Source organism: Lithobates pipiens, unplaced genomic scaffold (genome assembly GCF_037356315.1).
Source record: "Lithobates pipiens isolate NorthernLeopardFrog02 unplaced genomic scaffold, aLitPip1_a1.2 Scaffold_1, whole genome shotgun sequence".
Taxonomy (NCBI): Eukaryota; Metazoa; Chordata; class Amphibia; order Anura; family Ranidae; genus Lithobates; species Lithobates pipiens.
Window position 1 is genome coordinate 126,187,301 of NW_027507685.1, and position 14,235 is coordinate 126,201,535.

General features: G+C 44.3%; 1 protein-coding gene across 5 annotated transcripts in view; it reads left to right on the forward strand.

The window, feature by feature from the left end:
- Positions 1-14,235, forward strand: part of LOC143974610 (uncharacterized) — a 211,451-nt gene that overhangs the window by 102,043 nt on the left and 95,173 nt on the right. For all 5 annotated transcript variants that reach the window (XM_077476205.1, XM_077476178.1, XM_077476213.1 and 2 more), the window contains exons 2-3: positions 5,091-5,167; positions 8,522-8,740. In XM_077476205.1, coding sequence (XP_077332331.1) covers positions 5,122-5,167; positions 8,522-8,740 — 265 coding nt within the window. In that variant the 5' untranslated portion in view covers positions 5,091-5,121. The remainder of the gene's footprint in view (positions 1-5,090; positions 5,168-8,521; positions 8,741-14,235) is intronic.

Below are 14,235 nucleotides of genomic sequence, written 5' to 3' on the forward strand. Positions count from 1 at the left end.
TACAGCATTTCCCCATAATTGCCTAAAACATTTACACAGTACTGTATATACTGTATATGTGTGTGCTTTGGTAGTGTCATAGTACATGCATAAGGGGTAGGTTTGGGGGCAGGTGCTTGTACAAAAAAAAAATCAGAATTTAAATGTTTCAATATTTTAGATGATTTTGATTACAAAATCAATTCATCGGATGAAGACCAACCTACCAGTAACAGGTCCTATGAACGGTTTTGTTTTGGCAATCGGGTTTCACTCCCGATAGAGAGACAGAGGAAGACAATGTGAATATTTTTTCATTCTGTAGGTAGCAGCATTGTTTGGTCTTCCTAACTCCGGTAATTCCACATAATCTGCAAGTTTTGTTGATTTTGTTGACATCTGATTACGAGTGAAGCAGGGAGCTGGCTGTTTGCTTACATTGTAATCAGCTGTCTTAAACAAGCAAAAGGTCTGCTGCACTGCCCACACCTCACCCACTGAGCCAGCCCTGAAGAATGACGACCCAGCCCCTGTTTGCCTTTTATGCCTGGCATGGGTCACATTTTTAGTATTAATGTGGAATTAAAGTGGTATTTATAATTCTGTTCAGCCAGTCTTTTGTCATTTGCATGTCTGGGGCTGTCTGAAAGCATCCCAGAAGATGGGATGTTTGGCACCTAATACACATGCTCAGAAAACCAGAGGAAAAATGCCGCTTTCGAAACGGTCGTACAATAATCTGATCGTTCGTGCACAGCTTTTTAGAGCCGATCACAACAGTTCATCTGATATTATCCGATGGGACAAACCCAAAAAAATATTTTTGTATGATACCAGATTGTACAATTTTCATTTAATCAGTACAGTATACATCCAATAAAAATCAAAGGAGCAAGACCACGCATAGTCTCATAAATGAAAGAACACATTGCATAATGTCTGAAGTTGTATTCTGTAGTAGGAGAATTTTCATATCTTTAGTAACCTCTTAATCTTCAATATGAGACTAGCATGCAAAAAAAAAAAAAAAAACAGGCGATCAAGCTTAAGTATGATTGGCAAGTCTCAAGGAGATTCCTTTTGAGATCAGCGTCCCAGTGCAAGTCACACTGTGGACAAAGGGAAAGAGCCAGCATGATGGTGATGCTTTCTACCTCTCCAGCATCTTGCTCTGACCACTGGAAATCCATGTGGGTCCATGTAACTTTTTGCCCTTGTATTACCACCATTGCCCATTTGCTGTCTGAAATTTGACACAAGTGCTAGTTTGATGCCTACATTGTGGCACATTTGAAAGCCTGCTGCCAATGTATAGCCAACATTGCTAATGTGTTGGCCACCTTTTTGTCACGATGGCTTATTTGTTGATTGTGTATAATCACAATTTCCCATTAATTGCCCATTTATTCTCACTATTTCCTGTTTGTTGCCCATGTGTTATCACCATTTCCCATTTGTTGTCTGTGTACTGTCTCCATTATTGTCTCTCTTTTAGGGATCAGGTATTTTCACCATTACACATTTGTTGCCCCTGTACTATCACCATTTCTCATTTGTTTCCAAGTATTGTCACCATTTCCATTTTGCATCCATGTACTGGCATCATTTCCTGTTTGTTGCACAAATATTTTCACAATTTCCCATTTCTTGTCCATGTACTATCACCATTTCACATTTTTTGCCTGTGTACTGTCACCATTTCCTCATTTGTTGCTCCTGTACTGTCACCATTGCCCATATGTTGCCTAAGTTTTGTTATGACTGCCTATTTGTAACAAATGTATTTTCACCATTGTTCATATGTTGCCCCTGTACTATTTTCAGTTTTTTGTCCAAATATTGTCATCATTGTCTGTATGTTACATGCATTGCCAGTGCCACCATTGCCCATATGTTTGTCACAATTGCCAATGTGTTGCTTACATTTCTTGTGGCAGTCTGATACCCCTTTATTGCCATGACTGCCAGCATGTTGGCTTTACAGTATATTTTCACATATGCCCCTGTATTAGTAGAATTTAGTGCTGTGGTGCCATCTACATGAGAGTGCGACCAAGTAAGCACTGTTTTTTGAGGCCACACCACTAATTCGGCACTAGCCCCTCTTTCCAATAGAATCTCAGGCACACAAGTTTAAACTTATACTACAGAGAAATATGGAGGCTGCCATTGCTGACCTTCTTCTGAAAAGCCTTTGGATCAACCAGCATTTTAACCAGCAGAGACCAGCAATGGCACCCAGCATATATTTCTGTTAGTATAGATTACCTTAAAAGAGAAGTTCAGCCTTTTTTTTTTTGTTCAAGAATCATACTTACCTTGGTGGATGCAGCATCGGTCTGATGCTGCATCTGTCCCCTTACGGGTCTCTAAGACTGAGAACCGAGCGATCAAAGACCACCGGTTGCTCGGTTCTCAGTGCTCCGCGAGCTCTGCCCCCCCCCCCCCATGCTTACTGGAGCACTGGGCTTTGGAGGGGCAGGAGAGGCTGGCTCAGGCTCTCAGTGGCTTGCTCAGAGGCTGAGCCAGGTACCAGTCCAAGGTGGTGGGCAGATCCCCACCAAATTGTCACAATCTTTTACCAGCCTGGACCAGCTCTGTGAGATCATCTGCTGAAAACGGGTCAACGAACTGCACGCCTGTGATCCACAGGAGAAGTAGTACAGCCAAACAAGCTTTGGCTGTACTTTTCCTTTAAGAATAAAAGGGAATTTTGCCAAGCTTTTGTGCTTTAATTAAGAGGCCCTGTAGTCTGTGGATAAAGGGAGCTCTGTAGTCATGGGAGGGATGGAGCACATAAGGCAACTAATCCCTATAAAACCCTGCAACTACTGCTTAACCTTGTTCATTTTTGTCTGTACTGTAAAGTCTTCACCTTTAACCAGTTGGTGACACATGCTGTGGTTAGGAGAGAGAGAGAAATGAAAACCGCGGAACATCACTATGAAGACAGCAACACTATAAACAATAAATAACATCTCTTAACCGCTTCAGCCACGGAAGATTTTATCCTCTTCCTGACCAGAGCACTTTTTGCAATTCGGCACTGCGTCATTTTAACTGACAATTGCACGGTCGTGCGATGTTACACCCAAACAAAATTTACATCCTTTTTTCACACAAATAGAGATTTCTTTTGGTGGTATTTGATCACCTCTGCGGTTTTTATTTTTTGCACTATAAACAAAAAAAGTGCAACAATTTTGAAAAAAAAAATTTTTTTTTTTACTTTTTGTTTTAATAAATATCCCTTAAAAATATATATAAATATTTTTTTTTCCTCAGTTTAGGCCCATATGTATTCTTCTACATATTTTTGGTAAAAAAATAAAAAAAAATTGCAATAAGTGTATATTGATTGGTTTGCACAAAAGTTAGAGCCTACAAAATAGGGGATAGTTTTATGGCATTTTTATTATTCATTTTTTTTATTAGTAATGGCGGCGTTCTGCAATTTTTATCAGGACTGCGACATTATGGCAGACACATTGGACATTTTTTACACTATTTTGGGACCATTGTCATTTATACAGCGATCAGTGCTATAAAAATGCATTGATTACTGTATAAATGACACTGGCAGGGAAGGGGTTAACCACTAGGGGGCGATGAAGGGGTTAAGTGTGTCCTAGGGAGTGATTCTAACTATGGGGGGGTGGGCTTCAAGTCACATGACAGCAATTACCATTCCCGATGACAGGGAGCAGTAATCTCTGTCATGACACAAGCCAGAACGGGGAAATGGCTTGTTTACATAGGCACTTCCCCGTTCTGAGGCTCCATGACACGATTGCCGGGAGACTGGCGGGCATCGATGTCTGCCTGCTATCCCCGGCTCTTAAAGGAGACCTACAGGTATGCCCATTTGCTCACCGCTGCCATTGTGTCTACGTATATCGTCGTGCGGCAGCTGTTTAAGATATAACCTTTCTTAAATCTAAAGTACTATACATTATATGTAAACCCAAATCATTAAAATACTATACAAGCATGTCGTTGCAAAAGTCATTTTAATTATCTTTAAATCTACAGCTTTCATTAAAAATAACCCCTGCTGATCCTGCCATGAAGTTCCTTTTTTAGATACCTCCTATAGCACATGTGTCAAACACAAGCCCCGCAGGCCAAATCCAGTCCTCCAGACCATTTCATGTGGCCCTCGCACCTCTCTGCAGCTGCAGCAACCCTCTTGTCTCTGCCCCTGCCTTGTCTCAGCAGAGAGGAGGACAGAACTCCTCCACCAGTTCCTGCACTTGTCCTTGCAGCCGCAGAGAGGCTCACCTCTGCCCCCACCCCCTTTCCCATCTCAGTCAGCACCAGAGAGGAGCACAGAACTCCTGCTACAGATTCTCTGCCTCTCTGCGCACCTCCTTATCTCCAACACCCCTGGATTCAGCATTCAGCTGACTCCAGCCCTCCACTGGTCCTCCTCCAGACTCCCTCACGTTCTGCCTCCCAGCTCCGCCCCCAGCTTCTACCCAGCATACAGTAAAGGGGCGCACTGTGATGTATGGGAGGGGAGGGGACTCTTGAATTTTGCTGGTGGAGGGGGCTCGTGACATCTGATGTAAGGGGGAGTGGGGTGCTGTGGACATCTAGTCTAATGCCCTGTACACACGAGCGGATTTTCCATCGGAAAAAACTTGGATGGTTTTTCCAACGGAATTCCACTCAAGCTTGGCTTGCATACACATGGTCACACAAGTTCTCTGAACTTTCGACCGTCAAGAAAGCGGTGACATACAACACTACGACGAGCCGAGAAAATTAAGTTCAATGCTTCCGAGCATGCGTCAAATTGTTTCCAAGCATGCGTAGGAATTTTGCGCGTCGGAATTTCTACAGACGATCGGAATTTCTGATCAGAACTTTTTCCGACCAAAAAATTGAGAACCTGCTCTCCATCTTTTGCTGGCCGAAATTCCGCCAGCAAAAATCCGATGGAGCATACACACTATCGCATTCTCCGACCAAAATTTCTCATCGGATTTTTGCTGGCGGAATTTCCAATCGTGCACAGTGCTGTAGCAAACTGAATGTAATGCAGTCAGAGTTTATATATGTTAGCCGTTTCAAGAGTTTGGTTTTAAAACAATATTCTATCTTTACAGTGTAAAGTGATCAGACAGCAAATAGGTCATCATGGCATTCAACCAGAGGTTCGCTGGACTGCGCCTGCAAGAACAAGGTATGAGGAATCCTCAAATAGGTGTATTTTTTTTTTTTTTTTAAAGGAATGCATGGTATTTTAAATGTGTATTTACTGTATTATATGAACATAGGGGGTGTACAGTTCTTCATAGTGATTGTGTTTTACTGCTCCTTCCCACATTGCAAGTGCATGAATCAGCTAGACAGATAAATAAGCAGATAGAGAAGGCACACAAACCTGTTAGAAGCATAGGGGCTTATTTACTAAAGCTGGAGAGTGCAAAATCAGGCTCACTTCTGCAGAGAAACCAATCAGCTTCCAGGTATTATTGCCAAAGCTTCATTGAAAAAACTGAGGTTGGAAGCCGATTGGCTACCATGCACAGCTGCACCACATTGTGAAAGCTCCAGTTTTAGCAGATCTCCCCCATTTACCAAAAGGCAAATCCACTTTGCACTACAAGTGCACAGCAAATGGACTTGGAAGTGCAGTCGCTGTAGATCCGAGGGGGACATGCAAGGAAAAAAAAAAGAAAAGCATTTTGCTTGTACATGATTGGATGATAAAATCAGCAGAGCTTCCCCTCACTTCAGATCTACAGCGACTGCACTTCCAAGTGCACTTGCAGTGCAAAGTGGAATCGCCTTTAGTAAATCAACCCTAATGCTATTAGGCAAACAATTTCCAGCACAGATAAATTGGGGAAAAGGAAGTCTTTTTTTACCACATTATTAAAGTATATTCTCAGCTTTGAAACCCCCTCTAGATGTTTGTTGTATGTTCCCGTTCTTACAGCATGCCTCAAAATAATTACAAATATACACTATATTACCAAAAGTATTGGGACACCTGCCTTTACACGCACATGATCTTTAATGGCGTCCCAGTCTTAGTTGGTAGGGTAATATTGAGTTGGCCCACCCTTTGCAGCTATAACAGCTACAACTCTTCTGGGAAGGCTGTCCACAAGGTTTAGGAATGCGTCTATGGGAATGTTTGACCATTCTTCCAGAAGCGCATTTGTGAGGTCAGGCACTGATGTTGGACGAAAAGGCCTGGCTCGCAGTTTCCGCTCTAATTCACCCCAAAGGTTTTCTATCGGGTTGAGGTCAGGCCAGTCAGGTTCCTCCTCCCCAAACTTGCTTATTCGTGTCTTTATGGACCTTGCGTTGTGCAATTTTTGCTTGCACATGATTGGATGATGGAAGTCAGCTGAGCTCCGGCTCATTTACTAAGCTCTGGAGCAACTGCACTTAACAAAGTGCACAGTCTATTTGCCTTTAGTAAAATTGGCCCATGTGTGTCCAGGGCTAATCACTCGCACGAGCTATTTCATGCAACTGCCTAAATTAGCTGGGAGACCTGGCAGCCTCCCATTGCGTTCAATGCGGCTGCCTACTTGCAGCTAATTGCTAGTACCCCCGCTGGGGTTCTCCTATGTAATCACAGGCAGAGTGCATTCTCAAGTGAGATGGCACCCTTAAACTGGCATTACATTATACAATTTACTTATTCCATTTTTGTTAGATTTACCTTCAAATGTAGTGGAAGGGCCTGCCTGATTGCATGCAAATTGAAAGTGTTTAGGATTGACCTCATATTATAAGGTTTTGGTAAAGCTAAAGTAAAATTGTGCAAGAAAATTGTAGAATATCTGGCCAGCCTTAGGCTGGGGATAGAGGGGGGATTTAATGGCACACTCCAGTTACAACTGAAAATAAAGCCTGTAGGAAATGCAGACAAACTCGCTTGGCACCCCAGTTTTTCCTCCAAGCATTGCTGCAGGGCACCCTTTCATCCTGCTTCCTTTGTTCAGTAATCTGGCGATCTGGGAAACTCTGATCCTAATGTAGAAGGGTAATAATTCTCAGGTACTCCCACTGGGGCTTCTTGGTGCCCCTTATCAGATATACAGTAATCTCAGTACCTTGAAGTCCTTTACAACCATTAATCAGATTGCTACCCTGGAAGTTTGAGTCAGAATCACAACAGCAATCCAATCACAAGCAGATAGAGGAGAAATTATGCAGAACCAAATCAGGAAGCACTACTGACCTGGAGCTTTTGGTTTTAGTGTGAAGGCAGCTTTTTATTGGAATTGCTATTTAACACACAAAGCTGTCATCAGATACTATTTGGCTCCTGAAGTCGTTGTGAGCTGCACTGTGTATAACTTGATACACACAGATTTTTTTTCTTTTTTCAAATAGTAGGCTGAACTGAAAACAAAAAAAACGCGGACTCTTGCATCCACACAAGTAATGTGGATGCAGTGATCTATCTTGTTGGGGAGTCAGGGACTCTCCACACTGTCAGAATACACTGATCAGCACTGCAGCTATTGGCTACTAAAACATATGACCCAGCGGGAACTCAAATTAAACTTGGAATGAGAATACAAAGGCTGGGAAGCTAACTGACAGAATATGCATAAATGCACCGAATCCCTTGCCATTAGGGAAACGGCGATTAAATGATTTACCCTCTGGTACTATATTCCTTTGCGTTTGGGAAAGATCTACCCGCAGACATCCTCATCTTGTTTCCGAGGACGGGCTCTTCCAGGTTCTTTTTTGCACATGTTCTGGGAATGTGAAGCTCTGCAACCTACTTGGAAGGCGACTCTGGAGCTAATGGATAAGCTGGTGGGGAGGCACATGGCTCTGACACATACTCACTGTCTACTATTTGAAAAAATCCCTGACATCCCGAAACCCCTAATGAAACTTTTACACACTATTTGCATTGTGCTACATTGGGCAATCGCCCTTAACTGGAAGTCGAACACAGTCCCATTCTCGCAAGTTAACGCTCCAGTTGATAAAAAAATGGTATCTGAAAAAATATTTCACGCACTACATCAGTGGTCATCAACTCCTGTCCTCAGGACCCACTAACAGGCCAGGTTTGTAAGATAACTGAAATACATCTCAGGTGATATCATTTGCTGCTCAGTGATTGTAGTATTCTAGTCTGCATCTCCCCAAGGTAATACATAAAACCTGGCCTGTTAGTGGGCCCTGAGGACAGGGTTGATGACCACTGCACTACATGACTCCATCCCTATCTACGATGCTAAATGGAACCCTTGGTTCACTTTTCGTCTACAAGAATGACCTGAGTTATTGTTTTCTTTTTCTTTTTTGTTGTGTTTGACCTTCTGGTTGCAGTGTTGTTTGACATGCCATTTAGCGGATAAGAACATATAGCATTAAGATTGTCATGCTTAACCTCGAATACTCATCTATTTGGACGACCATTGTCTAACGCTGTAGCCCAAATTATTTTACGATAAGTAGTTTTATATCTCATGTCATTTTGTACTGCAAACTTATTTTTCTCAATAAAAAACGCTTAGTATAAAATAAACAGATTCTTCTTGCCCATTAGGAATTGACTCAAAGCAGTTTGAAGAAGATTTCATGTCAGCCCACAATAAATATCGGAAGCTGCATGGATCACCACCTCTCCAGCTGAACCGGGACCTCTGCAAGTCAGCTCAGAAGTGGGCTGACCACCTACTGTCCATCAGAGGCCTTCAGCACAGCAACACGGACCTGGGAGAAAACTTATACTACAAGAGCTCCTCCAACCCTCGAGATCTGCCAGGTATGCCATCAGTGATACACAGCCTTCCATCGGTCCGCAGAGGCAATGCCAATGTGGGTAATGCACTACATACAACCCATCGACACAGGATGACACAGGTTGGAGCATCACATGCCATGATTACTGGTCAGTATTGGAATTAGAGAATCCCTACAAAAAGGCAAGCCCCGGGTGGAAGGAAATAAAATCACTTGATTCCCCCATCAACAAAGTCAGGGGAATGCCCACAGCGCTACTGTGTTCTGGCATGGGTAGCCTTCCTGGCTGGCTGAATACAATGAATATAAGAACAGAAGTAAAAAATCTGACAGGCTGGTTGTACCCATGTTGATCAATGGATCAACTTGGGTACAATCAGCCTGCCCATACATGGATCGAAATACAGCTGGTCCCTGCATGAGCTGTCATTAATTTGTCAAAATGCTGTTTTCCTGAATATCTACGTGTCCAATATTATTTTACCCACAGACCTGAAAGAAGCACGCAGATTAGAAAGTCAGAGTGGCACCAGAACCTCCAAACTAGTTTTAGGTCATTGGGGTTGATTTATTAAAGGCAAATAGACTGTGCACTTTGCAAGGGGATTTGTTCCAGAGTTTAGTAAATGAGGAGAAGCTCTTTGACATTCAATCATGTGCCAGCAAAAAAAAAATGCTATTTTTTTAAATTTTCTTTGCATGTGATCGGGTAATCTTTGCAAACATGAAGATTCACCTCATTTACTAAGCCCTGGAGCAAAGTCCCTTGCAGAATGCAACTGCACATACAAAGTGCACAGTCTGTTTGCTTTTAGCAAATCAACCCCAATGACTCAGAAAGTGGTGAAGCCAGTGGATGAGAATGACAGACAAGGAACTAGTATTTTCACAAAAAAACATCAGCAGTGGCAGCTTCTATACTTCTTCACTACGAGTTCCCTTTATTCAGAGGAAGTATGAAACTATCTTTATCGCTTACAGATTCAGGAGATACACAGTATGATGATTTTGCTTAATAAGGAGAAATGTCCTACAAACTTCTGTCCCCTGTGCAATCCAGAAACCAAAAGTCATCTAAAATAAAGAAGTCCTGTTTAGCAGAGAATGTTTTAGTTTTTTGATAGAATAGGTAAGGTTTAGAACAGTTAGAACACTCTTAAAGCGGGAGTCCACCGGGACTCCGCGTTTTTTTTTTTTTTTTTTTTAAAAGCCAGCAGCTACAAATACTGCAGCTGCTGACTTTTAAATAGTGACACTTACCTGTCCAGCGCGCCCGCGATGTCGGCACCCGAAGCCGATCGCTCGCTCGGCTGCCGGGTCCCGCCGCCATCTTGGGTATGGGAATCAGGAAATGGAGCCTTTCGGCTTCATTTCCCGGTTCCCTACTGCGCATGCGCGAGCCGCGCGGCGCAATCCGGACGGTCCCCGCTGCCTCTGGGAGCTGTGTGTTTCCCAGCAGGCAGCGGGGCACTTGCTGAAGGGGGCGGGCGCTTGCGGAACGGAGGCGTAACCTACGCTCGTTCCGCAGAGCGCTAGCCCGGAAGTGGGTGCAGTTACCTGGATTATCCAGGTAACTGCACCCCCCTCCCCCCTGAAAGGTGCCGATTGTGGCGCCGGAGGGGGGGGGGATTCCGATGAGCGGAGGTCCATTTTAGGGTGGACCTCCGCTTTAATAGGTAAAAAGAAATAGTTTATGCTGCATCTCAGTAGTTACATAGTAGGTGAGGTCAAAAAAAGTCCATCAAGTCCAGTCTGTGTGTGTGTGTCATTATATGTGTGTATTACCTTGTATATCCCTGTATGTTGTGGTCATTCAGGTGCTTATCTAATAGTTTCTTAAAACTATCCATGCTCCCCGCTGAGACCACCGCCTGTGGAAGGGAATTCCACATCCTTGCCACTCTTACAGTAAAGAGCCCTCTACGTAGTTTAAGGTTAAACCTCTTATTTGTAACCAGTTTATGACACTTTATTACATTCATATATCTAGAGAACAAAATGCACACAAAGGGGCAAAATGACAAAATGAAACTAAAAAGCGTATTTACCCTAAAAAAATAAATAAATAAAAAAGGTTAAAGATAAGCAGGGCCCTACCACTTTCATATATAGAAAATATGAAAAAAAATGCTCTATTTTGCTGTCACGGAAAGCTTTGACTTCTGAGTAGGGATGAGCTCGGTGTTCGACTCGAATGCATGTTCGACTCAAACACGGGCCGTTCGCCTGTTCGGCGGATTCAGAACTTTGTGGACCATTCGCACCATATTCGTGTGGCGCGAAGGGCCCACAATGCCATTGCAGTGCATTGCTGGCTCATGATTGGCCAAACATGCACCGTGACCCCGCATGCTTGGCCAATCACAGCACCGGCAGCGAGGAGAGCCATAATTGGCCACAGGCAGGATGCCTGTGGCCAATTATAGCTCAGGGGGGTTTAGTACACGCCCCACACTATATAAGGCTGCCAGCGCGCCGGCCTTGTGTAGTGTGTTGGCGGGCAGGGAAAGAGCAAGATAGGCAGGGACAGTGTCTTTTTGTTTGGGAACCTAGCGCTGTTACAGTGGGTGTTTTGTGCCTCCAGCACAGTATACACCTGAATATACCCCTTATGGCTGGTGTTGTTCTGTTGCATATCTTGCATATTAGCCTTTAAAATTAGCACTTTTGATTTCGAACGTTCTAGTCCCATAGACTTTAATAGGGTTCTAAAGTTCATACAAATTTTCGGTCCATTTGAAGGTTCTGGTGCGAACCGGACCGGGGGGTGTTCGGCTCATCCCTACTTCTGAGTACTGTATTGCACATTTTATGAATTTCAGCTCATTGTCTAGTTGGCCCATAACGTATATCCAGTCAACAAAGTAGGACCTTTCAAAGTGCATCCTAAGTGATGATGAGAGCTGACTGTCAATGAAATATTCCATATGGAGCTTCCTATTTATGAACAGGATTTTTTTATGTGATGACGTGTTATGGAGATCTCCATATGTTCATTTGAAAAAGCTAACAAATATATTAAATAAGAAACATGGACTTCAAGTGTATAGTTTATAACACACACACTGGTTAAAATGGCTACTGAGGTGTGTAATAAATATACTGTACATAAAGAAACAGCAGGACCATAGATATTTTTTTATTTTCCCCTAATAAATAGGTGTAGCGGCCACAACCCTTGCTAGGTGGCCTTGACTTGTTGGGCTTACCAGTTACCTTCTCTCGGCCTGCTCTTCCACGTCTAGGGGTTCTCAGGGTTGATACCCAACGACTTGAACACTGACACAGATGAAGTCCTTTAACAAAGGTTTCATTTTGCAGTAGTAACAATAACACAGTCTCTTGTGGGAACAGAGGGCACGGGTGAAGAACTCAGGCACCTTGAACTGCAGGTCTAGCAAAGTCTCTAATTCCACCCAGAGAGTAGCCACTCGCAGCTGGCTACTTCAAGGCTGAACATATCTCTAGCCAGAGATCATGGCAGTCAGCACGTTGACTCAAAACTTGAAACAGTCCTGTGAACGTGGACAAGTTGTAACTAAAGGTGAACAGGAACCTTTTCCTCAGTACCTGGAACGTTTCTCGTCTCCTCAATGGTACTGGAAAAGCGTGAATCCGTCATAGTCCTTCCTAACTCAGTAACCAGGTACTTCGCAGGATGCCACTTGCCGGCCCTCCTCCGAAGAGTCCTCCCCCAGTCACTTCCACGAGCTGTGGTGCCTCTCCAAGCCAAGAGCACACCCGGACACCTTGAATCCTCTCTCAGTAACTGCGCCTCGGACCAGCTGGGTCTGAGACTCGGGAACAGATGGATCCCTACCCCAGACCAGACGGGTCTGTCGGGCCTTCAACAGGAACATGTTGCGGGATGTCGAACACCCCATGACCGGACCCCTCACGGGGCTACCCCGGTCCTGGAACCAGAACAGACCACACGGGTCTCATGAACTCCTCTCTCAAAACACGTGACCCACACTTCTTAAGTACTCCTACCCAGACTCCTCAGCGGGCCCAGGCACTCCCACTGATTGGTTCAGAGAAGGCTGATGCCTAAACATCCAACCAGACCTGGTTCTGGCTTTGTCCAAAATGTCATGCGCTACATAGGTTTTTAATGTTGTCTGTGTCACCATACAGATGATGTGTAGGTGTGATAGCACTGAACTAATAGAAGTGAGATATTCATATAATCAAATATATCATAGAGTTAAGGCCTGATTCACACTTTTTTAGTGCTTTTTGCATTTTACAGATTTGCACTACAGTCCATTCAACATGGAACATGTTCTGTAGTGCAAATCTGCAAAATGTTAAAAGCCCAAAAAATGGAAAGGTGGGAGTGCTATATACGGAGATGGTGTGGGGGTGGAGCGCCAGAGATCTCGGCCCTGCCTCCCCAGGCGCTGACATGCTGAGACGCAGAGGCTGCAGTGCTGGCTAACGCCGCTTGCGCCTACTGCCCAACCCCCCCCCCCACGTGGAAAGGACAACTCTGTAGCTCCACGAGCTGGTCTCTGGAGCTCAGCTTCTGGCACGATGCAGTGAGGCTTGTTTGGGACCCCTTCTTGTCCCCCCATCCCTGGAATTCCCATCACTGCTGCTTCTCTGGCCGGACATTTGAGGAGGTGTCTTTTCAAAGTGGTGGAGAGGCACATTGATTTTGCGGCTGTGAGCCGGTGACCGCTGCAGGTGCCCCCTCAGACTAGTGATCGAGAGACATACCAGGGGGAACTACTAACGCTGGCCGAAAGCATGGGCCCCCCTGGTTAAGGATAAAGAGGAGAGGACTGAGGTGAGACCTACAGCTCCCCTGAGAGAAGCCAGCGCTGCAGATCCACCTTAACCACTTGCCGACCGCCGCACGATGATGTATGTCCTATTTTTGAAGAGGGATATCTCGGTAACGGCAGCAGCTGCTGCCACAACCGAGATATCCATCTCTTCAGGCGGCGGTCGGCTGTACGATAACGGTGGTCTCCGCGGCGGATTCACCGTGAGATCACCGCTATCGGCGGCGGGAGAGGTGCCACCCCGCCCTCCCGCACCTTCCGCCGCTTACCGGAGCCGTCGGTAGCGGCGGAGGCGATCGGGTCCTTTCATCTGCTGGGCATAGAGACAAGTGAGGCTAAGATGGCCCCCACTCGTCTCTATACCATAGGAGGGCGGAAGCGACGTCAAAACGTCACTTCCGCCCATACCTCTTAAAGGTATATTTTTTTTAAATGTCAGATTTTTTTTTTTTTTTTTTTGCATTTTAGCCCAAATATGAGATCTGAGGACTTTTTGACCCCAGATCTCATATTTAAGAGGACCTGTCATGCTTTTTTCTATTACAAGGGATGTTTACATTCCTTGTAATAGGAATAAAAGTGATCCATTTTTTTTTTTTAAACAGTGTAAAAATAAATAAAATCAATTAAAATAAATAAGAAAAAAAAAAAATTTAAAAACACCCCGTCATGACAAACTTGCGCACAGAAGCGAGCGCATACGTGAGTAGCGCCCGCATATGAAAAC